The sequence below is a fragment of the Meriones unguiculatus genome, chromosome 2, assembly GCF_030254825.1.
Source record: "Meriones unguiculatus strain TT.TT164.6M chromosome 2, Bangor_MerUng_6.1, whole genome shotgun sequence".
NCBI classification, from domain to species: Eukaryota; Metazoa; Chordata; class Mammalia; order Rodentia; family Muridae; genus Meriones; species Meriones unguiculatus.
Window position 1 is genome coordinate 67,005,504 of NC_083350.1, and position 18,513 is coordinate 67,024,016.

General features: G+C 38.4%; 1 protein-coding gene across 2 annotated transcripts in view; it reads left to right on the plus strand.

Annotated features, from left to right (window-relative positions):
* The first annotated feature begins 7,428 nt into the window (after positions 1–7,428).
* The window catches only part of Dsc1 (desmocollin 1), a 31,537-nt gene continuing 20,452 nt past the window's right edge, over positions 7,429–18,513 (plus strand). For both annotated transcript variants that reach the window (XM_060377640.1, XM_060377641.1), the window contains exons 1-5: positions 7,429–7,865; positions 10,316–10,400; positions 11,982–12,184; positions 13,342–13,461; positions 14,636–14,791. In XM_060377640.1, the coding sequence (XP_060233623.1) occupies positions 7,803–7,865; positions 10,316–10,400; positions 11,982–12,184; positions 13,342–13,461; positions 14,636–14,791 (627 nt within the window). In that variant the 5' untranslated portion in view covers positions 7,429–7,802. The remainder of the gene's footprint in view (positions 7,866–10,315; positions 10,401–11,981; positions 12,185–13,341; positions 13,462–14,635; positions 14,792–18,513) is intronic.

Below are 18,513 nucleotides of genomic sequence, written 5' to 3' on the forward strand. Positions count from 1 at the left end.
ATGAACCCAAAATATAATGGGGCTACCAAAGAATGTCTAAATTAAGTACAAGCTTTAATGTCAAAATATAAAAACTGTTTTGTTGTAATTCCTTATACCTTGTCAGCTTATGACATAAAATACTATCATTCTAAATTGACTTTGTATCTTGGAATGATAGACAAATACAATTATTGTCATGAACTCACTATAAACGAAGAGATAGCTGAAAAATGTGAAGCCCAGTCAGTCTTAATTGAAAAGATATATATGGACTTGTCAAACTTTGTCATTCTGAACTCACTATGAACTTGTGTAATGGATACATAGATAAGAAATGTTTAGTTTTAAGGAAAAAAGAAAGCCATGCAACCTGTTGTATTTTTTAATTCTTCTGTTTTGTGATTAATTGCCTTTTTGATTATGAGGCAATTCCTTTCCTGATGCAGAGAGCTTTGTCTCAAAAGTGCAAGAGCGGTGACCAGAGAATAAGCATTGCTTGGAGCCCACTGGACTTCTCTTCATCCATGAGTTGTAAATATGTATGTAGATATGTGTTTGCATGTAAATGTGTCTGTCTGTTTTTTGTATATATGTTACATGAGTGTATGTCAACTGTCTGTCTGTATGTAAGGAGCTCCTTTCGAGCCCATTGAATATGTGTACGATTATGTACAGCTCTATATGTCTGATTTTTTGTCTCTCTTAATTCTTATTTCCTTGTGTATTAACAAAATAGTTAACAGACTCAGGCCTCCACCCTCAGCTCTCTTAGATAACAGGTGTACTTTAGCCTACTGGAGAACTCCACAAAGAGGCTTATCTACAGATCAAAGAGCCTTCTTTTAGAGCCCCCTGCAGTTTTTGGCTAGAAGCCACCTCTTACAGCCCTGGTTGGAGGAAAAATTGGTCAGTTAAAGTTTTTCTCCTTAGCAGCAGTGCAGCCAGTCCCAGGTCTCTAGAGAAGGAATCCTGGGCTCCCTTCCTCTTTCTTGTTCTTTCAGTCATCTGTAGTGATCAGTTGCCTGAGCCATCAGCTCAGTGACTCAAGAGATAAAGTGAATAGGGATTCTGCATCTTGTACCAGATTCTCTCCTGGACCTGCCAAAGCTGGACTTTGGCATGACAATGTGAACCCTCATCCACATCAGTCTTCAGCTGCTTTGACTTGACTATAAACAGTTTCAATGCCTTCATCTCCATTCAAGCCTCCAGTCTTAAGATCCAGGTTAAGTTTTTGACATCTTACATATCATTACTGGATGAAGAGCCTCCCATGCTAGAGCTGGCTCATATAATTGGCTTCCCTTGGGAAGGAATGCATAAGCTAAAATCACACAGGTTCCATCTTGACTGGCCTTTCCTTCCGTTCTCTCCTTCCGTTGTGAGGACTTTGCAACAATCAGTTTCTGATGGCTCAACATCTGGTGCTTCTAAATCTGTGCCACTTTTCAGTGCACACAATGTGATTCTTGTCTCATTAGAAGTTTCAGAATAACACACACACACACTCACACACACACACACATACACACACACACAAACTCACACACACACACACACACACACACACACACACACACACTGTGTCTACCAAAGTATTTCTAGCAGGATGATTCCTGTTGAAAACCAGTTAACTCTACGACCTTCTTCATGACATGACTTCTAAGTATGAGAAGCTAGAAAAGTAGAACTTAGAAACTGTGCCTTCCTAAGCTATCTCAGTGCCTTCTGGGAAGGAATATTGCATCAACACACAATCCTTTTGAATTTTGATTCTTTCATCCTTGCCTTTTCCCAGCTATCCTCTGCATGGTTCTGGGCCTCTGCATTAATCATCACCTCCATCGATGAAGATGGATGCACCATTAATCTAAGTATATAAATACAAATATTTAGAAAGCAGTTTGATAATATGTATGTTGATAAAAAAAAAACAGTAGTAGATTTTCCCCATAGCACCTAAGAGCTCCCCAGCTACCAGCTTTTGGCTAGAACAACAGTACCTAGCATGAATTCCCTCTTGTGCATAGGGCCCCAAATCAATCAGAAAGTGATTAGACCCTCTAGCGCCTTTCATTACTGCATTTGAGGGTACATCCTGCTTGGCAGGTCATTATGGTAATTTGCAGGATTCACAGCGAGGTAATACTGCTGGTGGCTTTTCTCTTGTGGCAGCCTACATCTTCTGGCACTACAGAAGGGAGCCAGGAGTTTCCAGCTCAGCTACAGTTTGATTTCTCTATGTGCAGTGACCAAAGTGCATGGTGTATTCAGCAATCGGGTATTACTAACAAGTTCTTGATGAGCAATAAAAACAATAGGAATAGTCTGTATTACTTTGGAAGGTTCTGTGACCTCCCTGACTAAAAACTTATGGGAGGTATGTACATACCTACACACACACACACACACACACATCAAAAGATAAGTTTCTAAATTTGGAATATAACCACTTATACATACATATGCTAGTTAATAAAGTAATGTGGCAGTAAGTAGCAGAATAAATGAAGATGCTTCCCATTTACATGGTAATGTAGTAACTATACATAAGAAATACATTTTTGGAGCCTGACAGTTGTATAGAGAATGACAGGCAATCAAGCGTGTTTGCTTCATACCTTTGAGTCCTGCCTCTGGATCACCTCACCCTGGTTCCCATTTGGGAGGTAGTTGGGAAGGGCAGAGAGGCTCATTATGCTGACTAGCCTTTTCACCGGATCCACCCAATGGAACTCTGCTCAAGGCTGCTTCTTTTTAGTCAGTTTTCTGTCAGCTGGAGATCAAATTGCAACTGCCAAATGCAGATGGGTAGGAACTCCTACATTGTCATAGTTTAAATATTGCATATTGGTAGAACAGCTGGGTAGCTATCTTAGACCATAATACCTGATTCCAAGAGCACAGAGTTGTGTGAACCATCCTGCATGCTTGATAATAGCACATTTGAGTTTTAAGAAGGTAAATCCATGAGACTGGTCCCGATATAGAAGGCGTTTAGTTCTTTATACCTTCTGCTGATCCACTGAGCTTTTTTGTTGTTGTTGTTGTTTTTAAACTTCCATTCAACATGTGGGTTTATTCTGTAACTTCTATAGGAAAGGGAACTATGTGTGTGTGTTTTGTGTGATGTGTATGTGGTGTGTGTGTGTATGTGTGTAAAGTTACCATTAGGAAAAAAAGATTATTGCAAATCCCATAAAATAAATTATCAATGGTATGCTGGTTTATCTTTAACAACCAACCTTTTAGAAAAATTGGAAACAATTAGAGAAAAATCTGTTATTTACAATGTTTTGATTCATGTGGCTTAACTCTTCTTGAATCTCTTTCTGTCTTACCTAATGTCTCAAAACACTTCCTGGTGCAGGACTGCACTGAAGGCTGCTTTTCTTCCGGCTTCTTTATCTCCTCTAAATGCTCCTCGTCTCTGAAGAGATGTCATGAATTTCTTCCTGCAACAGTGACTCTACCAGTGTCGCTTTCCTTCTCCATCTTGCTGGGTTACTTTCTCTCGTCTCTATAAGCACACAGGGTTGTGTAGAATCGTTCCTTACCCCATACTGTGTTGCAGCCTCTTCCTTACCTGGTTTTTTTTTTTTTTTTTTTTCATTACACTTTGACTAGAAACTGTGTCTACATCCAAAAAGATGAGCACAGCCCAGAGGCATAGGGAGATGCTATCAGGTGAGAAAAGTTGGCTCTACATGGACCAGTTTTCCCTTCAGTCTATTTCCTTTCAGTCCGTTTTCCTGCTTATATGTTTTCCCAGGTTCCCCTCTGTGTAGAGTTTTCCATTCCTTATGCAACCTAATTCCAAGCTAGAGGTCAGTCTCCATTAAAGGACACATTCATTTCTTAACCTTAGTGACACCAGTGATCACCTGGTGTTCACCTCGTTAGGTCTCCAGCATATGCCAGTCTACCCTGAGCTCCTGAAACGCTGCAATTCTGTGCCAGTGTAAACCTGTGACTACATGTTCCTTCTACTTTTTGATTTCCTACCTAGACTTCATTTCTGTTTGCCAGTACTGTACTCACCTTCGTGCAGTTTCTCTCCCCTGTTCATCTTGCTCTCTTCACATTTTTCTAGCAGCATTTTAGACACAGTAGATAAATGATCATTCATCAGTTCTAGACATACTGTGGACAAGGATTCTTTGATGACTGGCAACAGATTGAGCCCATTCCAACATAAAGTCAAACCCTGAGAATGGAATCTGGGTGTTTCCAAATTCAGCACTTTTTTTTCAGACTCATGTTCCCTGACCTATGCCAGTGCGGGAAGATTTTTCTGCTAGGGATTGATTGCAGAAGCATCATAGCATAATGATAATTGGAGGCCAGTGGCTAATTGAGGCTATTTCATAGAGGGTGTATGCTTTAATGAGTCTTAGTTTCTTTTGTTTAATGATAATCACTCTTAAATCCATTTACACAAAAGAAACTATAGTTAACACAACTATAAAGCAGAGAAATGTGTCCTTATTGTAGATCTTCTAAAAATATTCCAAAGGTTACTACATTCTTTTGCTCTCTTCATCCTATATCTACTCTATACATATATTGCCCATATCTATTTTGTATATTATTACTGTGTCTGTAAATAAAAAGCTCTTATTCATCTTATTAATGATAATAGATATAGAGCTGTGTTCCTTTCTAATGAATGTTTTGCTATTTTATGACACAACTATGGCTATTAGAGACCTTAAGTGTTTGTTATGTTTAATTGAAATTCACCAAGGGAATGCAGAATTTAGAAATATGAATGTCCTAACCTATCAAGTACCCCAACATCCAGTTCTGATATGCCTAATTTACAGGGGTTAAGTTAAAACATGGCAAATACAAAATTCCTTATCGCTTAAGAAATAACTGTGAATCTACCCCAAAAATATATGTGTAAACATGACTCTTACAGTGAGTAATCATAAGGAATGTCTTAAATGTCCAGTTAAATTAGTTGTGATGCATTTATGTGAAGGAGGTTATGTTTCTCTTAAGCCAGTTTGAATAAGTGTGTGTGCTCAATAGAGAGAGCCCTCAATTACCCTCGGATGAGTGCTGACCTTTCTTTTCTTAAGCTTGACAACAGTTTTGATAATAATTTGGAGCGGTCACTTAATGTGAAATTAACTAGTAATCTCTGAAATAACCCTTAAGCAATCACTCCTACTAATTTTTCACAAATACTGTAGAAATTTTAATGACCTTTTACTTGGATGATTTCCAAGTTCAATGGAATTGCTGTGTTTTTCTCTCTAGGCGGTAAGAATGTGTTCTTGTGTTCAAAGTCAGCATTGAATAATGTGCTGCTTAACACAGAAGAGGAACAATTAGCAATAATGTTTTAATTAAGAATAAATTTTAAATGTTCAACTTTGAAGGTCACCAGAGAAAATATTAATCAGAGGAGATAGCAGAAACCGAATGTTTCTTTTTTTTTTCAAGTTGTTTGCTTGTTTGTTGATTGTTTTGTTTTTGTAGTATACTGAGCTCAAGACTCCAATTCAGGATGTTGTTTTCAATAGGTGAGACGTTCCCTTTTCTTTGTTTATACATTTTCTTGTAAGATACTTCCACTCCGGAGTCTGAGTTCCTCCATTCACGAGTATTTGACACAAAGTACTTTCTTATAGTTTTATCAGTTCAGTATTTCTACATATCTAGTCTCTTAGAATGAATGGGGTCACCTGACAGTGACCTTAGTGTTGTTTAAAAATAACTGTTTTAGGGTCTTGAATTTTGTCTTAAGTAGCTATTCCTATAAATTGATCACACGTAACCAATTTCTATGAAATACGTTGCACAGTTTAGGTTCATACAGAGATGCACCTTAGGCTAATGATCAAAGAAATACACCTACCATGTGAGGTTTTCCATGCCAAGCTTTCTCTTTATGACTGTAACTTTATGGTAAACGAGAGATTATGAAATATTTACATACATACAATAAATTCTCTGAACTATGAACTTAAGATCTGTTATTTACTTTGTTCTTAAGTGTTAAGGTCTTTAATATTTGCCGTAGTGTCCTTTCCCATCCTTTAAACTTTTATGCAGTCTCCAAAAAGTATAATTATTTTTAGCTTCAGGAGATTGCCAATGTTCTTTTTCTCCTTGAATGCTATTCCTTTTTATCAGGGCACAAAGCCTAGCGTGCAAATCTCTCTGTATTTGTTCAATGAGTACATCTTCGCAAAACTTTAGGTAGCCTCAGCAAATAAAGAGATAAAAACAAAGGGCAGTGCTTTGGGTAGCAGGCAGACATAGATTCTACTGTCAAACTTTTCGCTTGTTTTTTTTTTTTTTTTTTTTTTTTGAGACAAGGTCTCCTGTATCTTAGTTGCCCTTCAACTTTCTGAAGATCCAGAGAGGATCTTCAGAATGTCTCAATCCCTACCTCCACCACCTCCTCCTGAACGCTGAGATTACATGTATGCACCACCACACTTCAAAAGACTCCAATTCAGGTGGAGTCTCTCCAGCCCACTTCAGCAATTTCTGTTCATGAATGCAAAGAGAAGGTTTACTTTCCCAAGGTTCCATCCTTAGCTAAAAGAAGCCCCTGTTGGTCTCAGATGTCTGCTATGGCTATTGATTCATAGCAATGGCCTAGAAACTATGAATCTCATTCTACCATATACCTAAAACTTAACACATGACAGTATTTATTATCCTACTCCAACTTTTACCACTATTATCAAATGCAACAGATATTGAATTAAACTAAAGAAGATTCTGAGGTCCTCACTGCAAGAATCATTGGTATTTATAAAACCTGACTGCTATGACATCATTACACCCATACCCTAGGTCAGCTTCCATGTCACTTGTAATGTACAACTAATTAGGATGAATGGAATGATTCTAATGTGATTGGTCTAGTAGACTTTAGTTGTCCTGCATGGGGCAGGGGAGATAAGAATACAAAAATACAGTATAACAAAAATACAGTGTAACCAAAAGAAAACAATAAGGAAACTATGTCCTTGTTACATTATTATTATTATTATTATTATTAGGTGTTTTTTTTTTAATGAGGTTGATACACTTAGGATATTCCTTGTAGTGTCTACAAGACTGACTCCTAGGAGACAGAAAATAATAGAGGACAGACACAATTCACCTGTGGCATCAGCTGGAATGTCATCTCTCTGGCAAAGCTGTAGTGCATCACAGCATAGGCCCTACCTGAATGCTTTGATGGGGAGATAAGTCCAGATGGAGGCGATTGCACAAGCCTCCGTCCTCTGGTTTGCCAATGTGCTCGACAAAGCATCACTTTTTTTTTTTTTTTTTTTTTTTTTGCATGACGTTTAGGCACAATTCCTGTTTGCACCCGGGGGGCAAGGCAGGTTATTAAGGCCAAGAAGGAGGGGAGACTGTGGGAGGACATAATAACTGGGAGGACTTCACAGCCTCTACCTGGGGGGAAAGGGAGGAGGGCTGAGCATGGAGGGTGTTGTCTTCTCATTCTGACTATGTGTTAAGTGGCAGAGAAATTTTGAAAGCTGCTTTGAGGAGGAGCCAGTGGCTGGGCATGGGGTGTTTTGTGCCTCACTCTCCCCACTTGTAGGAAACCCTCTCTATATTCACAGGTAATTGGACTGGAAGGAAGACAACTGGCCAGGGAAGGAGGCCATTCTGTCACTCCTCCTCCTGTTGCTTATCACCTGCATCCTGATTCTCTTCCAAAACCACCTCAGCTGTGCCAACGTGGCTGCAGAGCATCTTGACAAGTGCCAGCATCTGCTTAGCCTCCCTGTGCCATCCCATTAGCAGCTCACCATCCCTGGCCATTGGGACCACTCCTGATGGCTGTGGCCTCCGCTGCCCCAGGGAGCACCTTCTCTAAGCAGCTCCTTTTCTTTCTCCTGGTGAGTAACATCCAAAAGATTAGGGAACTAGGCTTGCTCTAGCCTGCTTCCTCCTGCCAGCTGGGGCTTGAAAGAATCTTTAGTAGGAAGGCAGCGAGGATAGATGGAGGGAAAGAAAAGCTGATTTGAGAGCAATTTAGAGCTGAGGGGCTTGCGATCCAGGCTAGGGTTACGCTTACTCTCCAAGCTCCCATGCATGCCTGTGTGATAATGTCTTTCAAGGGAAAACCTCATTCAGTTTTGGCTGTGATTTTTTTTTCTTTTTGAGGAGTAGTGAAATAACTTTGGCATTTGGCCCAGAAGTGTCTGAGATTTACTTTAGCTATCAGGCATTCATAAAGTTCATGTATGTTCCAGATTATTCCACTGAGCAGTAAAAAGAGAAAAGGATTCTGGGTGAAGACATGAATTACTCAAGACACTTTTAGTTCATTCAGGAAGTCTTTAAGGATGGGGAGGACTTTCAGCATGAGACTGTAGTCTAACTCAACATGGGGAATGTGACAGTCACCAGACTTGACATGAAGCTGCCTTCCACCTGGGTTGTAATTTATAGGTTGCCATGTTTGCCTTTGATGGGGAAAGTTTCTCAAATCTTCATCCAGGAATTCTGTATTGTGACTTTTTCTGGTTTTTAATTTAATTTTGTATTTTACCAGAAATACTTTAGTTGTAAATTATGTTTTCAGATTCTGGGGGTTTTCATGAATGGGCACAAACACTTTCTCCATATAAAAAATTCATAGTTTAGGGTTGATGATCAGCTTCTCATACTGCCTCTACCTGAGACAAAAGGCCGCCTGGAGTAAGTATTAAGTAAAATGTGGTTAAACCCACTTTTTTTTTTCTTGCTTTTGGTCCTGATCCCTGCCCAACCTATTGTCCTGTGCCCTTTCATCTTTGAACCCCATACTGACTGAAAAGGCAACAACTCCTTCCAAGTCAAATTTAAACCCTAGTTTAACTTGAAGGCAGAGGGACTCCTGATGGGCTGGAAACTTCCGTTGTTTCTGTCTACACCCCATTCCTGATGCAGGGTCCTAAAACAGGAAGGAACTAAAATGAGGGTGGGGTTGGAAATGTAGACATATCCTATAAAATATACGTATACACGTGTATGTACATAGGGTTGTGCCTATACAAATGTGCATGTTTATTTATGCATCTATGTCTAATTGTGATGCGCTTTCCCCACACTATACATGTAGACAATTACTAACCTGAACTTGATCCTCAGGAAGACCTGAGGCATAGTCTAGTGAAGTTCTTGGAATTCCGGATGATGACGTTTCTAAAAAGCCAAATGGATACGAATGTCTCTTGTTTTCACAAGTGGTTATTTTAACTGCAGCTGTATGCAAATGTGACCTTAAAATTGCAGATCCCGACATTATATGCCTAACGTATTTGTAAAGCAAATTTACAGCCTATTTTAAACAGCTATAACATACCTCCTGGACTTGCATTAAAAGACTGCAGCATCCTCAATATGAACATTAACCATTTTGCTCATCCCTAGACAGTTAACATGTTCCATAACTTTAGAACTTGGTCTTCCAAAAAAGCAAAATCACAATTGATCTGTATGGTTCTGAGAACTTTAGCTGTGGTCTTTTTTTTTTTAAATCAGCATGAAGTTATTTTAATAAATAGGACAAAACAAGTAAGTATAAAGTATCACAAAAGAAATAAAAAACGTTTTTGAATTATAGAATTCTCTGAGCTCATGATTTTCACTTTTTAAAGAGAGTTTGTTTTGGAGTTCTATAGTTTTTAACTAATAGCTGCACCTTAAATATAGTTAAAATTCAGAGACTTCTGTAAGTTTAAAACACTTATCTAGGTGCCTTGAGAACACTTAGATTTTGAAGTTTTTCTCTTTTCTGTTCTAAGACAGTCTGAAAAGTGATTTAATGACAGTAAGATGGTTCTAAGTATTATTTTCTATGAGCCTCAAAAATCTTCAGATATTTCTCTGTTCAACAGTAACCTCAAATAGCAATAATAAAACAAAGATTGGTGAGTTAGTGCACCGGTGCTTATAGAATTCTAGAATTCAGTACTTTTTCAGGCTAAAGATCTGTGAGGTTTGTGGCATCTTGGAAGTAATACTCTATAAATTCAGTGGATTGTAATATGTTGTGTTGTAATTATATACTAATGATGTAGTCCTAAGAACTGTTCACTTAATTTTTTTGATTGATACTAAATGACTCTGGAGTTCCTGAAGCCAGTTTCCTGTGCCTGCCAGTTTCTAAATGAATATGAAAAAGTATGGATATGAACATGAAAAATATGAAAAGTATGGATATGAATATGAAAAAGTAGAGGATTAAAAAGTGAATTTCTCTCTAGAATTGATAGTAGTTTTATCAATCAGACAAAATTGTAACGTGAAAAAGTGTGATCAAATACGATAATTAGATTTATTCTTTTTTTATTTCTTTGAGGTTCTGGTATTATTTTGCGATGCCTGTCAGAAAATTTCTCTTCAAGTTCCCTCTCATCTTAAGGCCCAAACACCTGTAGGCAAAGGTGAGAATCTGTGCTGGGAAGTGAACAGTTGCAACTTGCTGCAATTAGCTTTTGGCTGCTCTTGCGAACTTTGGGATGAAAGCTATGTAATTGCTGCCCTGCATTACAACTTGCCATACACTGAAAAGTAGTGCCTTTGTGCTCATGGTGGTTCAAAGTAGTCAAAAGAGCAAATTTTGCTCTGTATCTTTCCTTTCTAGGAAAAAGTAGCAAACATCACAGAATTAAGAAAATTGTCCTAGTTCAAATAAAGCCAAGGCATCAAAACCAGAAGCATATTTTGAGTTTTGTCAACTTTTCTGTTGCCAGAATCTTAATGTCAGGTTTCTTTGCTGATGAAACATTAAACAAACGTTGGAATGCTCCATATGAAATCTTCACCTCTGGTTGGATAAATATTTATTAAGCACTTATGTGGTCTATTTCACAGAATACTTTGTGAGAGTCAAATACAATTCCGGTGTATTTCACTACACAGCCATCAATGTGCATTAAGCACTGAGTTTATCAAACCTCAGTCAGATTTTATGTGAATATTATTTGCATTATTAATGAGAAATATTGCATAAAAGTATACTAGGTTTCTCATCTGTTGCAACATAACTTTTATCTTATTGCCAAATAAAATTTAACTTAATCTCAAAATCTACTGTCACCATCTTATGAAAAAATGCACTATAAAACCATGTAAGTCAACAATGTATCATGAAACAGAAAAAAATATATTTCTCTCCATATTTACACACACACACACACACACACACACACACACACACATTAACTAATCTACCTCTAGAGAGCTCTCAATTTGTGATGGAGTCACATCCTCTTAAACTCATTATAAGTTAAAAATGTAAATGAAAAATGCATTCAGCATACCTAAGTTACCAACCAATGTCTTCTCATCAGGGTCTACTGTACAGTTTCAGACATGGTCCCATACTCTCTCCCAGTCCCAGAATCATTAGGAGTGGCTCATAACTGTGGCCAGCATCAAGAGGGAGTGTCTTACCATATATCCTTTGCTTAACAAAAAAAAAAAAATCACTATTAAAGCCCCAGGCTCAGTCAGTGTCTACCACATGTATGTCACTTTCACACTGTCATGAAGTTGATCCATTGCAAGTCAAGGATCTGTGTAGACAAACACATGAACACTAGGGAAAGTGGAATCAACCCAAATTAAAAAAAAAAAGCAGGACAATAGTTTATTTCTTAAACTAATTCATGATGAAAGTAATGGGAGGGGCATGGATGTAACTCAGTTGGTAGAAGCTTGTCTTTCTTAGAGGAAGTCCTTGGCTCTAACCTCAGCCACTTCTTAAAAAAAAAAAAAAGAAGAGAAGGGAGAAAGGAAAGAAGGAAGGAAGAAAAAAAAGGAAGGAAGAAAAGAGAGAAGGAAGGAAGGAAAAGAAAGGGGATCCATAACTTCACTAGTTTACTTTCACAGCCCTACATTTTAGAATAGCAGGTATGCGGTGTCCCACCCTCCTTCTGCTCCTCCCGTGCAGCTGTAAGTCTTGTAAGACTCGTTCTCTCCTTGTTTAACCTGACACTTGCTGTGAAATGTCTTCATTGCAGTGAATCTGGAGGAATGTCTCAAGTTGCCCAGCCTGATCCTGTCCAGTGACCCAGCCTTCAGAGTTCTAGAAGATGGCACTATTTATACAACACGTGACCTGCTTTTGTCTTCCGAAAAGAAGACGTTCTCCATCCTCCTCGCAGACAGTCAGGGGCAGCAACAAAAGGAGCTAGATATTGTCCTGTCAGCCAAAGAAAAAAAGGTAAAGCGTGTTAGGGCAGGACGTCCTTTCAAGGCCTTTGTTGCATCTACAAAGCTCATGTTATCCTCGAATGGGTAGTTTGTCTTCTGCACTCAATGTTCTCCTAATTGAGGACCAAACTGTCAAAAAAGAGTGGTATTTACACTATTTATACAGTTAGTATTGATGAAGACTATGCCTGAGGAGCAACAATGGAGTATCAGAGGTTTCAGATAAATTTTAAGGTGTGGCATGAAGAACCGCCAACCTGAAGAACAAGAGCAAGGCAGGGCAGATCTGAGAGAACAGTGAAGGAAGCCAGGCAGTGGCACCACACCCTGTGGCTGCCTTCCAACTGACTGGGCTTGTGGAACCCATCAAAGAGACCTGATCTCACATTAGGAAGCTCTATAGGGTCCCTGTCTATAGAGTGGGTGTATCTCTCAGCCAATGGATGTATATGGGTGTCTTGATCATAATCTTATCTTCATGTGTTTAAGGGTGACGAGTCTTGGTCAGGAAAAGATTGCTAAACTTCACATCTCACTTCAAGTAAACTCAGCACACTGACTTATCTTAGTCTTATAAAACTACTGATTAAATTTATAAATAAATTTCCCAACTAAACCTCTTTTGACGGCAAAGACCACTCTTCCTTGAGTTTAAAATATGCTTCATGCTTATAAAAATGATCCTTTTTATCCAGATTGCATGAAAGATGTTTGAATAAATGATGTTCACATTTTTGCAGAAGTACATAAATGTGTGTAGACAGAGTTTCAATGGATTTCACTTGTACCATTCTACATGAAATGAAACCAGTTCCTACCTATTTGTAAATTGACCATCTATTTGGGGTCAGGGAATCTAAGGCTTCTCAAAGATATTCATATCAATGACTAATCAAATTCTGATTACTAACTGGTTACATTAGGAAATATAGGTAGAACTAGGGAATATAATATAGTATGAGGTCTCTCTCTCTCTCTCTCTGTGTATGTGTATGTGTTTGTGTATGTGTATGTGTGCTTGCTGAAAAACATAACACAAATGCTTGGAGATTATTTATGATATTGTCATGTATCACCCTTATTTTCTTCATCTTGTTGTACGTGGGAAAAACGACAATTTTAATAATGTTCAGTAACACTGTATTTCTTCATTCCCATGAAATGTAGGTTTTTAGGAAGAGGCATACCAAAGACCCAGTGCATAAGCGCAGTAAGAGACGATGGGCTCCCATTCCATGTTCGCTGATGGAGAACTCACTAGGTCCATTTCCGCAGCATGTTCAGCAGGCATGTTCTATGTTTTTTTTTTTTTAATTTCATATGTGTTAAATATTCTTGTCATTAAACCTTCCGGTTTAAAAGGTAGAACTTTTAATGGGCTGAGGTTGTGGCTCAGTGGTTGTATGTTTGTCCAGCATGCACCAGGTCCCAAGCTCTATCCCCAACACCTAATAAAATGCATAAATAAATAGAGTACAATACATTGAATGAAGGGTTTAAATTACCAACTGTACTGACATCATCTAGTCATCACAATGAGGTATTCCACAGAATTTCTTCATTCAAATACCAGTTTTTAAAGTGGTTTTAAAATATTTTATTTATTTTTGGGGGTGTGGTGGGCACACATGTGCCAGAGAAACGTGTGTGAATCAGTTGACTGCTAGAAGCAGTTAATTCTCTCCTTCCACCATGTGGGTTCCAAGATTCAAACTCAGATTGTCAGGCTTGGTGGCAAACACTTGTACTCTTGAGCCATTTCTCTAACCCTTTGCTAGGTTTCTAAGTGTTAATTTGCATAGAGTATGCCTACCAATTTTACATAAGTTAATTTGACTTAAATGAATCCTCCCCTCCCCAAATTGGCAAATGTTCTGTTCAGTATGTGAGCTGCCTTACTGCCATCGAGCTGAAATGCAAGCACAGGGCAGCTTTGGAACAATCTGAGGTATGTAGAATTAATTGTGCAAGAAGTTGCATTACTTCAACAGTGATTGTATAGTTTTCAACCCCAAATAATTTGAAGTTATAGAAAGGTTTTCTGCACTGTGTGTAGAAAGAGGAGATGCTCCACAGGCTTTAGAACTACTTGGATAGTAAAACATTAGGGATCAAACAAGGGTCTTTGACTTCACACATGGAAGAATGGAGACAAGATTTCAAATAAAATGGGAGATGTTGGACAAAGGAACAGAGGAAAGAGAAAGTGATTAAAAATAAACTCTTGCAGGGCAGTGATGGCCATGCATGCCTTTACTCCCAGCACTCGGAAGGCAGAAGCAGGCAGATCTCTGTGAGTTTGAGACCAGCTTGATCTACAGAGTGAGTTCCAGGACAGCCAAGGCTACACAGAGAAACCCTGTCTTGAAAAACCAACATAAACAAACACCCACAGATGGTAGATGAACATATTGATCATGATGTATTTGTTCTTTCTCCAAATTGTTTCTTCTTGTTCTAGATCCAATCTGATGCTGCCCAGAATTACACCATCTTTTACTCCATCAGTGGACCAGGAGTGGACAAAGAGCCTGCAAATTTGTTCTACATAGAGAAAGACACTGGGGACATCTATTGTACAAGAAGCATTGACCGTGAGCAGTATGACCAATTTTTGGTAAGATTACTGAAATATTTATTTAACATCGGGTCTTTATTATTCAGCTCTTAATATTTAAATATTGGTTTTTAAATAAATATTAAGTGTCAAATAATTTATTTACTACGTAGAATATTATCAATAAACTTCAAAGTTTCACTGGTACCAGGCTGGGTAGAGGATGGGAGGACATATAGAAAATATGACACATTTTAAAGCATAGATGTTTATAAAGCTCTGGGGAAGTAACGAAGATTTTCATGGGGCTCAAAGTTCTCTATAATAAAACACTTCCATTACTGTCAGTCAAGATTTTATGTTGTAAAACATATAACCTCTAAAAATCAAGATAAGCAAAACTGGTACTTGGACCAATGCCCTGAAAGTCTGACCTAGTTGTTCTGAGCTGGGTCGGTAATCCACAGGGGTCTGACTATGTATGCATGTTGGTTGGATCCACCATTTCAGGCCTTGCTTAGTGTGTTGTTGCTCCCCCTCCCATCCACCCCAACCCCTTTTTTAAGAAATGTAACCCTTGAATTGCATTTTGTCTTCCTAACCATCTAGAACTTATTTACCCATCCATCTTATTATTCTACCTAAAGATAAGTCCACCTATCTGTTTAGCATTCTAATCTTTTACTGGTATACAAGAGACATCCCCATTGGCTTAGGAGTGTGATGGTGACAGACTTAAAATTACCAACTCTGAGGGAGATAACGGTGTTCTTTGCTGGTGGAGTTTACCCAAGAAAAATGTCTGTGAAGAAAGTTCAGAGAAATCTTAGCAGCCTCTGGGAGCTAAGCAGGAGTTGTTGCCACAGGGAGCCACAGAAAAGGAGTTAACTGCTCTGAGAAGGAGTGGAGGGCTCCCAGGAAGATGCATTTACAATGCAAAGACCATTTGGAGTCAGCCATACAGGACAGGCTTGTCATCCTAGCAATAGGAGGGCAGCTCAAGACAAGAGGGCTGTGAAACACCTGGCTATCAAAGAGCTAGAGTCTATAGCAAAAGAAGAACAGAAAGAAAAAGGGGGGAGGAGAGGAAAAGAGGGAAGAAAGAAGGATGGAAAGATACATCAATAGCAACAAACTCTGACCTGAATGTTACTTGACACTTAGAATGTGAGTAGAAGGACAAATGAAGAGGAGAGAGTGCTTGGTAAAGAACTAATAAAGAGGAGACTGGTCTTTGTTCTAGACTATCCATAACAGAACTAACTCACTAAGGTAGCAGCAGTTTCAAAACAACAGAAAATTTTCATTGTAGATATTTCATAACTGAAGACAAGGGTGTTGCTGTTGTGACAATTTCTTTCTTCCAAAGTTCTCTAGATTTAAACATATTTTGCTTTTAATAATATAAAACTATTTCTTAAGAAAGCTTTTTTTGAAGGCTGCCTTACCAGACCACATAGGAAGAGGATAGTGCTCAGTCCTGATGGGACTTAATGGGGTGGTAGAGATGGAGGAATTGGGGTGGTAGGGGTGTGGGGTGGTAGGAGGCTCCTCTTACCTGAGGAATAGGGGTCAAGGGATTGTGAAGAGGGAGAAAGGGTGGGACTGGGAGGAGAGGAGGGAGGGGCCTATGATAAGGATTAAAGGGAAGTAAATAAAGAAATTGAAAAAAAAATGTTTATGAAAGCCATAGGAGAGAGAAGCTAAGTTTCATTGTAATCTTTTTATTTTTATTTTTTGAAGTGGTGGGAGTGGAATCCAAGCATTGGCCATAGTTAGCAAGCAAGCATTCTGTGACAGAGCTCTCTTTAAGCCATCATGGTTTTCATTTTCATCTCCACCTCTTTTGGTCCTGGCGATTTAACACAGGGTCTCATCTACATAAGCAAAATGTGTGTCTTACACCTGATTCCACGGCAGCCACGTTTACCTTTCCATCCACACACAAATGAAAGTTGCTAGAGAAGTATAAGCCACTTACTGCTCAGACAGCACCTTCCCCAGAAGCAAGGCACTTACCCAGAAGGCACTCTGCCCAGTCATAAGAAGCCATGTGCTGTGCATGGTACAGGAAATACTGCATTGAATGCCTTATGGGAGTTCTGACAAAGTCTGATTTTCAACCTTCTGTTTTCTTTGTTTATTACTACAAATAGTTTCAAAGAATGGAGAGAGAATGGTTAAAATAAGCTTCTTTGACATTTTAAAAGGTTTTATTATTGTTTGACACTTTCATACAGCTACACATTGAATGATTGTCATTCTCCTATGTCATCCCAGCTCTTTCCCCCTGGAGCATTCATCTCAGCCATGCCCATCCTCCATCCTCATTGTTCTGTGTGGAGTCACTGAGTTACTTTCTTTCTGGATATTTTACTAGTTTTAGGTTTTTATGGTCGAGATGAGTAGAATAATTTGAAGTCTATATTCACTTGGCTTTTGAGAAATTTTACCTGTTTCTCTTATGTTTAGGTTTAAATTGACATTAAGAAATGCCACTTGTAAAATATGTACTTTTCAAATAGAATTTACCAAGTGAAGTTTCACAAGGAGATGAAAAAAAATGTAAGCTGTAAAATCACTAGAATCAGGATGGAATAGAAGATTTCTTTGTCAGTGGAAATTTTAATGAATACACTTTAAAATTATATATCAATTTTTAAAACAACAGCTCATTTAATTATTTTTTATCTTGCTATAAAAGGCCGTATGAATATATTTATAATTTTCTCTCTTATTTTATTTTTAAAAATTATACAATATATCCCTTACTCTCCCTCACTCTTCTCAGGCCCTACCCTCCTCCCTTCCAATCTAACTTCATCCTCTCTCTCTCAAACCCCCCCAAAATAAAAAATAATAAAGATCAAAACAAACAGACAGACAAACTGACTGACAGACAAAAATTCAGGAAGACAAAAGGTATCAAAACACAAGAAAAACACACCCACACAAAATATGCTCTTTGCTTTGTGTTGGCCAATGGCTCTCGGGCATGGGATCTTCTCTGAAGTGTGGTTTATATACCCAGTGATGTTCCATTGGGAGAAAACTAATTTTCCACTCTCTTACAGGTATCAACTGTGATTAGCTTCTGTGTTAGAGAGAGTATTTTGTGTCTACCTCCTCTCTCAGTGCTAGGGCTTTATCTGGTTTGCAGATGTGTAGACCCCGTCCTTGTTGTCAGAGTCTCTGTGAGTTCAGATGAGCACTAGTCTTATTGTGTCTGTTTCCTTGGAGTCATCCACCTTTCCAAACACTTCCTTTTTAAAAGATACATTATATGGCTTGGTCCTCCAGTACACCTTAAGTATTTATCACTGTCCATTGTAACTTGGTGAGCCACAACCTCTAGGAATCCGCTTTCTTAGTTTATGAGCTGCAACTATCTCCCTTACCTACCACAGAGCCATTCTAATGTTGAATGATAAAACACTGACAATATCACGTGCAAAGAGAACTCCTTAAAGACATAAAATATACATACTCTGAACTTTTGTGCTGGGGGTTTTGGTGCAATTGCTTGATCATGTGCTTTTATTTAATTTATATAAATATGAGATATAAATAATAAAATGCTGTATTGAAAATAATTTCATTTGACCAAGGACTAAGAATAACAGCCTTGGGGCTAACTTAATGTTTATTCTCACTGTGTTCATGGTCTGTCTCTTGCTGCGTATTGTGTTGTTTAATCTTGGATTCTGAAGATTTCCAGGCAGTTTAGGGTTTTTAAGTCATTAAATTTATCTAATCTTATAGAGATTCATGGCAGAGAACTT